This window comes from Gobio gobio, assembly GCF_949357685.1.
Source record: "Gobio gobio genome assembly, chromosome: 4".
NCBI classification, from domain to species: domain Eukaryota; kingdom Metazoa; phylum Chordata; class Actinopteri; order Cypriniformes; family Gobionidae; genus Gobio; species Gobio gobio.
In genome coordinates, this window is record NC_137100.1 from 62,867,856 (window position 1) to 62,883,710 (window position 15,855).

The 15,855-nt window shown below is 35.9% G+C and overlaps 1 protein-coding gene across 2 annotated transcripts in view; it reads right to left on the minus strand.

The window, feature by feature from the left end:
- mapkap1 (MAPK associated protein 1) overlaps window positions 1-15,855 on the minus strand; it is a 76,374-nt gene that overhangs the window by 37,706 nt on the left and 22,813 nt on the right. For both annotated transcript variants that reach the window (XM_079815910.1, XM_079815911.1), the window contains exons 5-6: window positions 11,187-11,359; window positions 1,322-1,498 (exon numbers count right to left, since the gene is read on the minus strand). In XM_079815910.1, coding sequence (XP_079672036.1) covers window positions 1,322-1,498; window positions 11,187-11,359 — 350 coding nt within the window. The remainder of the gene's footprint in view (window positions 1-1,321; window positions 1,499-11,186; window positions 11,360-15,855) is intronic.

Below are 15,855 nucleotides of genomic sequence, written 5' to 3' on the forward strand. Positions count from 1 at the left end.
AATTGAGAGCTCACAAAACAAAGACAAGCACTTCATGGAGAGGCATGTGGAAAAAAATCTCCAACAAACTTAAGACTTGTGTCTAAACCTAAAACATTCAGATAGCTCTCATAAGAACCGTATGAGGTTGTGCAAACGTCAAGACAAACGCAAATAAGTTGAATATTTGATGATGGTGATAGATTTGTGGTTCGTTTTACTCTTTGGTAATGTGTATTATATGCAAATATTGTAATAATGAATAAATAAAAGTTGGTAAGATATGCAAGTCTCTTCTGCTCACCAAGGCTTTATTTAGAGTACAGTAAAATATTATTATAGTAAATATTTTCTATCTGAATATATGTTAAAATGTAATTTATTCCTGTGATCAAAACTGAATTTTTTGCATCATTACTACACATGAAGCTTCAGAAATCATTCTAATGTTGATTTGCTGAAAACAATGTTGAAAACAATTGAGCTGTTTAATTTTTTTACATTTTTTTCATGATTATTTGATGAACAGAAAGTTTAATATAAGAATAGAACAGCATTCAACGCAAAATGCCTCCGCGAAGTGCATTAAAATCGTTTAACGCACAGCTAGCCATGGATTATCCCACTTATACCATGGTCATTTGCCAGAATTGACAACTTAAAGCTGTCAGTGATGTTTGCAGCGCAATATTTGACCAAAAGGGTAAAATTTACAGTTATTTTCGTCAACTTGCGGCTCGTTAAAGCATTCGAACCACTTTAAATCAGACAAAGAGATAAAGTGCGTAAGATTACATTTATTTGAATTATTTATTAGAGATGCGTACCTGTGTCTGTTCAGTGTCTCTCTCTCTCTCTATAAACAACGAAACTGTGAGTTGAATTACTTTAAAATAGCGATGTTGCTGAGAAACATAATTAAGCGATTCAGTAGCGAAGCTTGCAGCATTGATAAGTTTCTGTGCTCCTGAATGCTTCTCAGCGTAATCTCCGTGTGTTTGCGCTTCAATGAAAGCAGCACATTAATAAAGAACGGAGATTAAACTGACGTGCAACTACCTGTGAATTAAATGGTTTTATTGCACACCTTCCAGCCAATCAGAATCGAGTATTCAGACGGAACATGGTATTAATGTCTTTTCTGTCACATTGGATCAATTTAATGCACCCTTCCTGAATATATATGGATAATGATATAATTTTTAAAGAAAAAACATCTGTTCCAAACTCATTTTACTTCTATTAAGCATATGGTGCATTATGACTTTAAATGTATTTATTCTTCACAGAGCCAGTAGTAGTAACTGGAGGTGATAAACTGAGACTTAAGTGGCTTTCTTACATTCGAACAAAGAGTGACTGTTTGGGCCCCAGTCCAGGAGATGAATACTTCTCGACCAGCGCCAGCGTACTGAAGCCAAACTTGTGGATGGGCTCATTAGAGTCCAGCGGAGGGAAGTCTGTGTCCACCTCCCCATCATCCTCAGCAATGTGGAGACAGTAGGTGTTGACATTTTCACTGTGGAGACAAGAAAGGAGAAAATCAGAGATCAAACCCAAAGTTTATTTCAAAATGGTAAAATCCTTGTTCCCATTATAAGAAACAAAGGCATATATTGGTAACAAGTAACACATTTCATATGTGTGAATTCATTGCAGTGAATTTCATTTATACAATACCAATCAAAAGCCTGGAATAATTAAGATGTTTTAAGGTTTTTTTTTAAGAAGTCTCTTATGCTCTTAATGCCATTACTTCAGACATCAGTCACAGGATCCTTCAGAAATCATTCTAATATGGTATTTGGTGTTCTAATATTCTAATAGTTCGAATATTTGGTGCTTAACTATTAATAATGGTTGGTTTGGTTATTATTATTATCAATGTTCAAAACATTTTCTTTTGTGGAAACCATGATACGTCATTTTTTCAGGATTCTTGGATGAATAAAAAGTTCAAAATAACAGCATTTATTTGAAAAAGAAAAAACTTTTGTAACATTGTACTGTAAATATCTTACCATACTTTTAAATCTTACTATCCCCAATTGTTTGAATGGTAGTGTTTTTACAGTTTCCACAAAAATATTAAGCAGCAAAAGCAGTGATTGATAATAATCATAAATGTTTCTTGAGCATCAAATCATCATATTAAAATGATTTCTGAAGGATCATGTCACACCGAAGACTGGAGTAATGATGCTGAAAATTCAGCTTTGATCACATTTGAAAATATATTCATATAGAAAACAGCTGTTAAATTGTAATATGTCACAATATTACTGTATTTTTGATCACATAAATACAGCCTTTGTGACTATAAGAGACTTATTAACAAAGTTTTGAGAACTTATTTTTTGTAAATGTTTTTTTTCTTCATGTTTTTGAAATAAGTTCTGTCTATGGAAAAGTGGTTCTGAAGGACTTCAAGGGGTTTGTTGAAGAAGAGCATCATTGGTCTCTCAACAAGGGCCATCAGACAGATTTATGAGTCAGGGCATGTAAATGAGGGCTATTCATTGAGGGGCAAAAACATTGAGCGCTTGTTGGTGATTCGGCCTGGCACAGAATGAGGATGAATCAAAAGAGAAGCACTGGGAAGAGTTAACTTCACTGGTTTCATGGTTAAACCTTTTGTTGTATCATTATATATAGTGTAGGCTGGCAGTATTCCAGATTACTTTTGCCCAGACCTTTGTTTTATATCATAATGGATTGAGGACAACTGATCCATCAGAAAAACAAAACTAACTGCAACCTATTCCACGATTCATTCAGCGCAGGCACGTTAAGCTTTGTCTTTATGATATAGCTTTCATCCCTCGAGGGCAGTGCCTGCCCTGGTGTTTGTGCTGGGACGATGGCGTTTTAATTTGCTCTGACACACTGTCGAAATCCAGGCCTGAGCTGTAAAGACTAACTGTCATAGTGTTAATCAGACCCATGATCCTGCTCAGGCAGCCTGAGGAGATAACAGCCGACTGAGAGAAAAGTGCTGGATCTGGTCTTTTTGTGTTTCAATAGCATGCAATTCTTACTTTCACCTCCAAATTCTGTGCCATCCAAGATGACTATGTCCTCTTGAATATCGAAGATCCTTGTCTCAAAAGACCTTCTTGTCTGGCTCTTAACCGTGACATAAGACACAGATTTTTGTTGAGTATCATATCTGATACATCAGGCTTTTATTAATAGAAGCTATTATTTAAGGAGGGAAAACAAGCAATTTGGTGCAGTTGCTGATATTTATATGGCCAAAAGGCAAGATGAAAATCTGATAGCTGGTAATGTATATCAATGAGATGTTTGTAACAGTATAGCAGAAGCTTTTTTTTTCAAATCAGTTGTCACTCTGTATTTGCTAATAGTCTAAGCAAGATGATATTTAAATGCTTAGTTTTATGATCAAAGCTCTGTAGTTTTATTGTGCAGGCTAAACATATAATGCAATGCATACAATGATGATTGAGAGATACACAAAGTTCCTCAAAAGCTTGATGGATCATATTTGAAACTCACATTCAAACATGACTTTTCAAACAAATGATGTATAGATAATCCAGTAAAATTGCATCAGTTCACCTAGAAGTATTACTGACAATATAAAATATCATCTTTAAGTTTACTTTATAAAAATCAGTACAGATTTCACAGCTACAAGTCCACAACCTGAAGGGTTGTTTTTACAATTGTACTAAAAGGCGTTTTACTATCTAAAAAAAGTATGAACTATCAATCAGACGACAGAAGGCATGTAGTAGATTGTGTACAACAGGTTTTTCAGCAAAGCTTTAATCGTGTTGATAATTCAGAGGCCTTAGAAATTTGTTTATCAAATATGAAGCAAAATGCTTTACAGGGTTAATGGTACTAGAAGCGACCAAACAACGAATCGATCCTTTCAATGGGTCTCATTCATGAAACATTCGTAAATATGAGCAAATTCTGAGTAATTTGCACGTAAAATGGACCTTTACGAAAACTCTCCTCCAGATTCACAAACGCTTCGCATACGGCGGATTCGGTAGTTAAACGTGTGTATATTAATGAATTCCAAACATTCGTAAATAGGACGCGCGTGCACGCTCATTCATAATTAGCATAATCCCCGCCCATGAGTTACAACTGCAAATGACGTGTGGACTCGTGGACTTCTTTCTCAGGTTTGGCTCCAGTATATTGCATAAATGCTAATTGACCATAAGCCTTGCAATACATATTAAATTATCATGTGTCCATCAAAGCATTTTTAGCTAGCTAAAAAACGCCTGGTGCTCTTCTGAAAACGGCCAGCTGGTGGCGCTTGAGAGTGCTTTGCAAGGGCAGCGTTTTTCCATCTGAGATGCTTTGATTGCTATGAATATGATACAGAATATCCATGGCAGTAATGTGTAACTAGTATCTCATTTTGAAGAATATTACTGAATATTAAAAAAATGCAGTAAAAAGCAGTATTAACTTCATTATTGTTCAGTCGGTGTACAAGTGGGATGATTGGTCGGTGTAGTTTTTGTCCCGCCCCTCCTCCACTGTGATTGGACGGCTGGGTAAAAAGTGACCGTGAGGAGCGCTGCCCATTACCCAACGTTGAACAGTAAAAAAAAACAATGACGAATCAACTCTCTAAATATTATTATGGTACATAGTGCATCAAAATGCAATGTCGTCAGTTTGCCTAAATTAGAAAATAGAAAGTTCAAATGTTTTACGCACCATTTACACACGTGGTAGGGAGCAGGTGTAAATTTCTTTCGTACCAACTAGGGATGCCACAATTCTCAATATAATATTGAACCGTTCGGTACGGCATTCACGGTTCAATACGCGCTTGTGAATTGCAGTTTTTTCGGTTTTGCATTTAATTAATTATTTTCCTACAAATTCTATCATTTGCCTTCATCCCAATACTGAACAATGCGACATACATTCACATCACAGGTCAGTGGTAGAGTTATACTCACGGAACACTATAGATATTCACAATCAAGAAAGTTCATTTTTTGCATGCGTTTTAAAGCCTTGCTGTTCATTCACATGCGCGGTTTTAACTAAAAGCCTGTCAAACATGTGATTACTGGACTAAGTAGTCGTCTAACTGCGCTAATACTGTCAAATACACACAAGGTTAACATAAACACAGTCGGTTATGTCTAAAGTGAAAGTAAAATCGCGTGTGTCTGTATATTAGATGCACGCAGGTCTTAAATTGACAGCAGTGCAGTAGAGAACACGCTGTCCTTAAAGGGACAGTTCACCTCTAAAATTATGTCATTATTTACTCACTCTAATATTGTTCCAAACCTGTATTAATTTCTCGATGACAGAATTTTCATTTTTGAGTGAACTATCCCTTTAATGTTAATACAACAACAAAAGACAAAGAGAAAATCACTCACTGCTCTTGACTGAAAAACTAATACAGTAGCTTTAATAAGAATAAGTGTATATTTTATAGTGAAGTCTATGTAGTGTTTTATTTTTACATTTATTCATTCAATTTCATACTTAAATGCTGCTGTACAGCTCTGAGCTGCCAGTGTTAATCTTTATATATATTTATTTTATATTTTACAATACACTAGGAATGTGTACAAGGGCTATTTTTTTTTAAAGTAAAGTTTTAAGTTTAAGTAAGGGTTTTCAATTCTTTTAAAAAGTATTGCAATAAAAAAATAGTATGTTTTCTCCTTAAGCTCTTGCTGTTCCTGTCGCCTAAGAATAGAATAACAAAAAACTGATGTGACAAGCCATCAGAACCGAACCGAACAGAAAACCGTGGTTAAAAACCGAGGCATGTATTGAACCGTGGACTAATTGTATTGTTGCATCCTAGTACCAACTAACATTTTGAAAATACGAACATTTTCGTGAATCCGAAAATTTACGTCAGAGCGGCTTTACGAACGATTTACACACAAATTCGTTCTGCTCGTGTTTCATGAATGAGGCCAATTGTGAGTCAGTATCGCAAGTATGTAAATGTATTTTCGCACTTACATCAGCACGGCTTAAACAAAGAGACAAGCGCGTCCGGACGGAGCTTGAAACATGCGAGCATCCTTTGACAGCCTCAGATTTAATTAAAATTTATAATCAAAAATGGTATCTAATGAAAATAAACTAAAAATTCTTTAGCAATCATCATTTTTATTACTATTACTTTGAGAAGTACATTTTACTATACAATAGTAATATATATTAATATAACTTTTATTTTGGCAGTTTGTATTTTGCAGTGTTTTGAATGATAGCTTGAGTCGTGTGTTTTCAGACTAACCACAAATGCTTTGAGTTTATGTTTTGGACCATACACCTGTTTTAAGCACAGTCCACTTGTGATGGTACTTCTGGATGATAATAGAGTGTATGCATTGACGTCACTTTCCCGCTGTGGCAAAACATCCTGCAACATGACTGGCTTTAGTAGGCGGTTGACAGTGATCATAACAATTTACCAAATTAAATGCAATATAGTAGGGATGTGACGACACATGAGATTGGGTTCACGAGAACGAGACGAGACAAGATTTTTACATAGTATTTTTAAGAAATCCTCAATGATGAAATACATGACTAGAAAAATTTTTTCCAGGTGAATTTGAAAAATTTTAACTCATCATCTTATAATGAATGTCATTTCAGTTCTACTTTCTGAGTGCGAATTATCATATACAGTAAAAGACAACAAGCACTTCAAAGGTTTTGCCACAAACTCAACTGACTGGCATCCGTCCGTCCATCCATCCATCCATCTCTCTGTCTATTCTATCTATCGTCCGTTGTCTGTCTGTCTGTCTATCTATCTATCTATCTATCTATCTATCTATCTATCTATCTATCTATCTATCTATCTATCTATCTATCTATCTATCTATCTATCTATCTATCTATCTATCTATCTATCTATCTATCTATCTATCTATCTATCTATCTATCTATCTATCTATCTATCCATCCATCCATCCATCCTAAGGAAAACTTCCGTTTTATAGATCACAAGGCTTATCATAATGGATTTTTTTAAATAAATGCTGACAAAATACTTTAGCTTTACAATTATACATAATTTAAGGATGGTAAATATTTGATTGAGGAGTCGTCAATACAATATATAACCTAGGGTATGATTTTACCCCAAAATATATATATGACACAAAATGGTAACTGCAGATTGACGTTTATCTGCCTGGAGTCCAGCTGTTTCTGCAAATGATCCATTTGCTTGTCTTTTCTATAGCTTTCGTAAGTCTGTATAAAAGATAGCTCTGATTTACTTTTTGAATCCAATTGTACAGTCGATCGCACAGCTAATTTACATTTTAGTGTTTTCACTGCATTCACCAACACTGCCTGGGTGTAAACGCAGTGAGTCCCGCCTACTGCCACGTCATGTGACATACTAGATGTAAACACTAAAGTCTAGGATTCATTTTAATAAACTACTCAAAAACTGGATAGGCAGAAGCAGTTCAGCTTAACTGTAGGAGAGAGGGTGAAGGGAAATTAGCGGTTGACAGCACTGACAGCGATATGAATGATTCAAGAGGGGCATCCCTTTACCTTGATCCTCACTCAAAAGCAGCTTTCAGAAGGTTTCTAGTAATGGCCAAAGCCGTACGGAGGTAGTAGACTCATTGAAATCCCACACAAGTCGTGTATCTCTTCCTCTCTACAGCCTGACCCTCCTCCAGGGGGAAAGGGCTCATTGCTATGCCAATCAGGTCTCACATCAACCACCAAGACTGTCTGTGTGAGGCACCAAGCTGCCCAAGAGGGAATCTGCTTTTTTTTCCTCATCTCCCCTCCATTTTAATGGTTACCCTCTCCTCAATCTGACCGAAGTATAAATCTTCATATTGTACCATGTACCAGGGAGAAAATTCCTGCACTATTCGGTCAGCAAACCTCGGAGACGCACTGAATGAGGAGATGAGAAAGAAACCCAGGGGAATCCCTGCCTTCGCTGGGAAAGGTCAAGACTGGCATTAGGAGGAGAGGTAGATGGAAAAGGAATATAAATGCCTCTGGGAAGGATCACTAGTACATTACTTGGAAAGTAGCACTTTCCAAGCAGGTTGTCAACAAGCATATTTTATTTATGGCACCCTAAACAATGATCCATTAAAGTCCACAGTGAAGATGCTTCAAACTACAGAAATGAACAGATTTTGTACTAAATTACATCACACCAGTCCGTACTTCGATTTTGCTTGAAGTATATTGGATTATGTTTTTCATTAAAGGGGTGCTTTTTCACTTTTTCAACTTTAGTAAATGTGTAATGTTGCTGTTTGAGCATAAAAAAAGATCTGCATGATTTTTACAACTCAAAGTCCACTCCAAAGGGAGATATTTTAATGTAACAGAATCCACTTTACAAGAACTTCAACATTAGAACGACTCCTTTGGACTACAACGCGTCTTTTCCGGATCTTATGAAGTCACAATGTTACTCATTTAAATAATCTCCGCCCAAGGAATACGCATAAAAGGGGACGAGGCCTGGTTGAGCTGCATTAGAGAAGAAAATGTTCTCGCTATGTCAAAGAGGCTCATTTGTCTGACCTTCCTAAGGCTGATGAACACAGAGTGGTTCAATTTATTTTAAACACTGTTCCTGAACATTATAACCCCAACGTTTATCTGTGTGCTGCACATTTTACGGAGAACAGCCTCCAGAAACTAAGAGAGTACAATTCAGGCTACGCACAAAAGCTTCTCCTGAAAATGGAGCGGTTCCCACTTTGTCGAGACAATCTGTTGTTTGTGGATCACAACTTGTAAGTAATTATTTCCAGTTGCGATTTCTATTAACAGTTCAAATTCATCAGTTTTATGTTGTTGCTATGATGTAAACAAAGAGCAAAGCTTTGCCTCCGCTCGCCTGCTAGCCAATATTGTGTTGATATAGTGTTTACTGTGGCTTTTGTAAGCTCTCACTTTTGTAAGACTTAGGAAAATTAACCATGGTTTTGTGATCGATTACTGTTTGTATTACCATAGTTTTCTGACAAATATAATGACAAATATCAAATATCATAAACTTTGCGGACCCTGTACAGGAATGACATCAAGTATATACTTTACATTTTAAATGTCTGTGGAGGAGCTCTGACCTCATATGAAAATCTTAAAGTCTCTACTTTCTGGAGATATGCATAAAGGCCTGTTCACACCGGGACGATTTACGCGCAAAACGGCAGGCGTAAAAGCATCATTTTTTTTTTTAAAACGCCTCGGTTCGTTTTTTTATTTTGACGCGGCGCGTTAAACACTGGACGACCAATGAGATCGCCGCTTTTGTTCACGTGCCTGGAGCTGCTGAAGGGACAGTAAAACACGACTTGGTGGCGCTCAAGCACAAAACAGTCTTGCCGAGCACGCATTGATACGACGAAGAAGTAGAGAGTAGACTAACAAGAAGATGAACAGCTAATGCTGCTTGCCAATTAGCAAAAAGTGTGTGAGTGGTTTTGGCCATAGAAATAATATATCTGTGGTTTTGGCAAGCACGTAAATACTGTCTCTCTTCTTCTTGTGTGTGACAAGCGAGTGTCAGAAGCGTAAAGTGCCGCAGCACCACCTTGTGTACAGGAAGCACCATCTACTGAATTTGCACGTTCACTCGGCGCATCGCCAGTGAAAATCGCTTGGGTGTGAACACTCAAGACGCGCCGAAAAACGTCACGAAAAACGTCACGAAAAACGCACGCGATATTCGTCCCGGTGTGTACAGGCCTTCACTTTGGAGGGATCTAAATATACAATTTTGGTGTCCTTTCACAGGAAACCCTTTGAAGTTACTTAAAACACTGCTACTAAAAGTGATAAACATTGAAGTATATGTTGTCTGAGCTGTAATGTATGTTATTTAGACCACTGTATGTGGGTATGGGAAGTTTTTCAATTTGGGTAGGCCGAATCCAGGCGGAAATCCCAAAAATGGTCCCAGAGCATAAGTCGTTAAATAACTTTGTATCTAAAATGTATAAGAAAATTACCACAAAAAAAAAACATACCACTCTGAAACGTCCTGTGAAATCCATTCTGAACAATCTGCACATAATATTTACATCTAAGTAGAGCTTGTGGTTCTGGTAAAGGGCGGGACATTTCCCAAACACACGCCAAGCGCTGCTAATCAAACACACTGGTCCAGCTAACCAATCACAGCACATTTCGTATTTCGGAAGGAGGGGCTTAATCGAATGGTGCGTTCGAGCCAGTAGAGAGGTGCTGTAGTAATGTGTGAAAAATATTGTGTTTGTTTTGTTTTTTAAATATAGGATGAAAGCATATTTTAATACACCCAAAAACAAAATCAAGACTTCGTAAAAGGGTATAATAGGACCCCTCTAAAGCACTGGAATATGAAGAGATGTTAAAGGGTTAGTTCACCCAATAATGAAAATTATGTCATTAATTACTTACCCTCATGTCGTTCGACACCCGTAAGACCTCCGTTCATCTTCAGAACACAAATGAAGATATTTTAGTTGAAATCTGATGGCTCTGAAAGGCCTCCATTGACACAATGGCACTTTACACTCTCAAGACCCTTAAAAGGTACTAAAGACGTCGTTACAAAGTCCATCTCACTACAGTGGTTCTAAAATAACTTTATAAAGCGACGAGAATAGTTTTTGTGCGCAAAAAAACCCTAAATAACGACTTACATAGTGATGACGATTTCAAAACAAGGCCTCATGAAGCTTCGAAGCGTTATGAATCAGTGAGTCGAATCATGATTCGGATCGCGTGTCAAACCGCCAAACTGCTGAAATTTGGCGATTCAAACCGCTGATTCGACTCACTGATTCATAACGCTTCGAAGCTTCATGATGCCGTGTTTTGAAATCGTCATCACTATATAAGTCGTTATTTAGGGTTTTTTTGCGCACAAAAACTGTTCTCATCGCTTCATAAAGTTATTGTAGAACCACTGTAGTGAGATGGACTTTGTAACGACGTCTTTAGTACCTTTTAAGGGTCTTGAGAGTGTAAAGTGCCATTGTGCCAATGGAGGCCTTTCAGAGCCATCAGATTTCAACTAAAATATCTTCATTTGTGTTCAGAAGATGAACGGAGGTCTTACGGGTGTCGAACAACATGAGGGTAAGTAATTAATGACAGAATTTTCATTTTTGGGTGAACTAACCCTTTAAGTTCTTATATAGGATGCATGTGTAAAGTTTTTTTCTACTAACATGAGCTTGGGTTCGCGGCCCTCACAGGTGTACTGCCAGCAGATGAGCCCGATTAGATCGTGGACCCGAGCATTAGCCATCGTGACCACCGTCATGGGGTGAAGCTTTTCTTGGGTCGACTGCATCGAGAGGTAGACGTCAATTTTTTTGGTTGCCGTTGTACCAACATGGCCCTGAAAAAGAAAGGTGAAGGAGACATGTCTGTAAGCAAACTTCATTGAAAATAAATTGCAAATTTTAAAGCAAAAAGTAGGGGAATAGATAAAAAATAATGTCAAACTACAGCTTTTTTGAGGCTAGGTGCTCACTCAGTAGGCACAGGTTTGAATCTGGTTCGTCATGTCCTGACTAAATTTGTGCTCTCTATCCTCAAAATACTTTTGTTTTCTCTCAGTTTGTCAGTAGAAATAGCAAATAAGCCACAGATAAAAAAAATTGATGTATAGATGGTAAATATACGAATAAGATATTGCGAATATCACTTATAACATAAAAAAAAAACGTTTAACACAAATATTATTTTGCCTGGATTGGATTTAAGATTTTACTGGAAGAGTTGAAGCCTTTTTGCATTCCTGACAAATTCATAGAACAGAAAATTATTCAATTCTTGTTTGTAAAAAACATGAACCTAAAGAGCCCAAGGAGAACAGGTGATAAACACAGCTGTAATTGATGCACAATGACAAACTACACCTAAAATCTCCAAGACTGTCAAAAAATGAAAACAGCAGTCTTTCTCTTTTCTGCGAAGGTGTTATAGCCTGGAGCTGATCCTAATGCAAGCAGTCAGGAGAGAAACCTGCGTGACACCAGGCGGTTCTGTATTTTAGAAAGAGCATGCTTAGAGAGTGATGAAAAGACTCTTTAACCCATCCCAAAAAATAGTTTCGATTAAATGTACTCTGCCATTCACTTAAAGCCTCATTACATATGTTATGTGTTAATGGTGAGTGCTGAAAATTGAGTATTGTAGTGATTTCTTAAGCATGTTCATTGTTTTTAATCATGCAAGAGATTGAAGGGTTCAGCCCTGCAACGTTCAGTTATTAATGATGAGGGTTATTATTAGGGCTGTTGATTTAATTAATTAGTTATAGGGAAAAATAAAGCCGCTTCAGAACTACATAGGTAATACATTTCATCCAGTTGATTGGTGATGAACATGAAGCATGTCAACTGAACTCACTTCATGATGAAGCCTATAGAACGCAGTTAGAATGGCCCTAAAATTCAAGATATCAGCGCAAAAATGCCTCGTTTTTGTCTTATATGTATATTGATACAGTTAAGCAATATCAGACGAGTAACGAACAAAATATCACACGAGTGCCGTTTTTGTCCCGAATAGCACGAGTGCAAATGTGATATTGATTTTATACAACAGTTCAATAAATAAGAAGTTAATATTGTGATATATTTTAGACAATATTGTCTGCTTTTGCTGACGAAAATATTACTGTTAAGCGCCACCAAGAAATACACAGTGGTGTTTTGTTTCTGTGATTTGAGTCAATGGCTCATTCATAAAGCAAGCCATTTACTTCATTACTGAATGAATCGTCGTTTGAACGAATCAAATGAATAAATGATTCAATTACTTACTCATTTAGACATTTACCGCCACCTACTGGCAGTTTTAGTTTCTTATTTAGAGTATAATTTCATTATAAAGAAAATTCTGTCATCATTTACTCAACCTCATGGCCGTTGAAGTCTAAAAGTTTTTGTGTAATAAATTCTGTGTTGAATCAAATAAAAATAAAAAAATCTAACATTACTTTTTGTAATGTCTATTTGATGCTTTTCTCATTTAACACAATAATGACTTTAAATTATCTTTTGGTGGGTAATTTCTCAGACAATTTTGATTATTTAGATTATTAAATCGCGACATTGTGTAATTAATACGATAAAAATGAATCGCTTGACAGCCCTAGTTATTATAGTTAACTAAAACTGAAAATAAAACCAAAACAAATGTTCGTTACTTGAAATAAAATAAACATACAAATAAATAAATAAAAAACTTAAAACTTGTTTTATTTCAAATAGTCACCCAAGCAACATTTCGCATTTTAATTTAGTTTAACAATACTAAAATAACTAAAACTGAAATAACTATTAAAAATGACTACCAAAAAAAATAAAATCACTAAAACATGAACTAAAATTAAATACAATAAATAATAATAAAAAATTGTTATAAAAATAAAATACTAAAAATAATTCAATAAATAAATACTATAAATAGCATCTCAATAATTCTAAAATAACACTGATAATGATGCATTATTTTGTCTAGCTATAGATAAAGGGACATTTATTGAGAAAGTGATTTTGATCTCATGTTGACATCTGTATTCAAAGATAATCCGGCATATAATTTTAAAGGGAAAGTAGTGCTGGCTTTTCTAAGTTATACCGGTTTCGCGGTATATGACGGTATTTTTTTCCCTGTGCATGACCGGGTGTTAACCACATTTTTTACTGATTGAGAGAGGAATGACTGCAGTAGATTGACTAGAATGCCCTATTTTATATTTTTGTAGAAAAATTCACACTAGAGTTAATACAGGTTTGCAAAGCCCCACAAAATGATGCTGTGGGGAGACAACAACTAATAATAGCAGTAGTCTCTGAACAAATGACACACGCCAGTTTAACACAGAAAGAATAAAGACATAGTTACTTTTTTGCCTGAATTTTTAGGTCTACAACATTAGCTATGTTTCCATCAAAACTTGTGAATGCAACTTATGTGCAAAATTGCAATATCGCATAAAACATTTGCAAATAAAGCACCGTTTCCATCCAGTGAGTCGAAGAGAACATAATCGTCCCTTCTTGATAAACTACTGCTAAAGAAATCACTAAGAAACATAGGAGAAGCCACCATACATAAAAATTTTGTATATAATAAATTATTTGCGTCTCAGAGAAACTTGTGCTTCTCAATAAACTTGTTGTCATGCTTTCAAAGGCAGATGTTGCTGTTCGTGTAAGGGACATATACCGAGCATCTTTGACAGCAGACTTTTGAATGACCAAAACAGCATTTCAGATGCTTTGCAAACAAGATTTTTCCACTGGTTAGTACAGTTATGCTGTTATATCGTGAAAGTCACATGATTTTGTTTTATGCGCATCGAGGAATTTATTCAGTAAATGCATGTCCATTGTAGTTTATGCACATATTTTCGATACATAGAAAATGTACTCAAACGAGCACATACGTTTTTTTATGCGCATTTTTTTAATTTATGCACATCTTGGCGTTTCCCTTTCAGCATTTTGTTATGCGATATCCCAAAATGCACATAAAAATAGGTGGATGGAAACATAGCTAATGTCTTCTGTGTATCAGAATAATCCAATGTGTCATCGCGGTCGTGATCAGACTTACGGCTGTAGAATCTTATTGGCACATATTTCATTTGAAGAAGACGTGATTAAATGTGCGGATACACCAGGGGTGTCCAAAGTCCGGCCCGCGGGCCAAATGCGGCCCGGGGATGAATTTCAAACGGCCCGCAGCGCGTCTATTAAAATGTATTATATGTGGCCCGCCACGGATCATTTACAAATCATGCAGTTTCGCGATGTCGCCGCAAGGTGGCAGTACTAGACTTTAGGCCAGGGAAACAGTGCCCAAAGCGGAACGAAACAGCGATACTGCTTGTGCTCTGCGCAACTCGCGAGCTCTGACTCTGAACAAATGTGTTTACCTGCTGAGCGTCTCGATCACGTGCCCACTAAACAGCCTTCCGAAGCCCGTGAGAAGTGTTCGAGTTCAGCGCTGAGGTCTCCGGTACTGAATCTCTCTGTGATTTTATTTAATTTAAATCCAGTTAAATAGCGCTGACTTAATAAACAACACTAACGTGCAAATCAGCTGAGCCGATTCAAAATCATTTTCAAACAACAATTCGCATTTCGAATGTATCATGGATTTACTGTGGTAACACCTGTAACCGTGGTAATTTGTCAGAAATGTAGGTTAATATCTATTTAATTTGTAATGTAGACATGTAATAAATGAGTAATAAAGGCCAAATTGCAGACTATTTTTTTGTCATAAACTTGCAGTTTTGTGCTTTTGTATTTATATGTCTACAGACTAAATACCATTCTAGATATAGAAATATATATATATATATATATATAGAAATATATATATATATATATATATATATATATATATAGAAATATATATATATATATATATATATATATATATATATATATATATATATATATATATATATATATATATATGTGTATGTATGTATTGCTTTTTGCCTTGTGTGCACTGCAAAAAATGCTGTCATTTAGTATTTTTGTCCTGTTTCTAGTTTAAATATATCTAAAAAATCTTAAATCAAGATGTTACGAGAAGTTAAATGACATTATATATTTTTTCTTGTTTTCTGGAAAATAAATTTAATTGAAGGGAGTTTTTGTTTAAAACAAGCAAATATATCTGCCAATGGGGTAAGAAAAATAATGTTTCTGTTTGGAATCTTTAAGGAAGATTTTGGAGGATTATTTTTCTAATCCATTGGCAGATAATTTAGTTTGTTTCAAGCAAAAAACTCAATTCATTTTTATTTTTCCCCCCAGGAATCAAGAAAAAATATGTAATTTTCCTTAGTAAAAGCATCTTGAT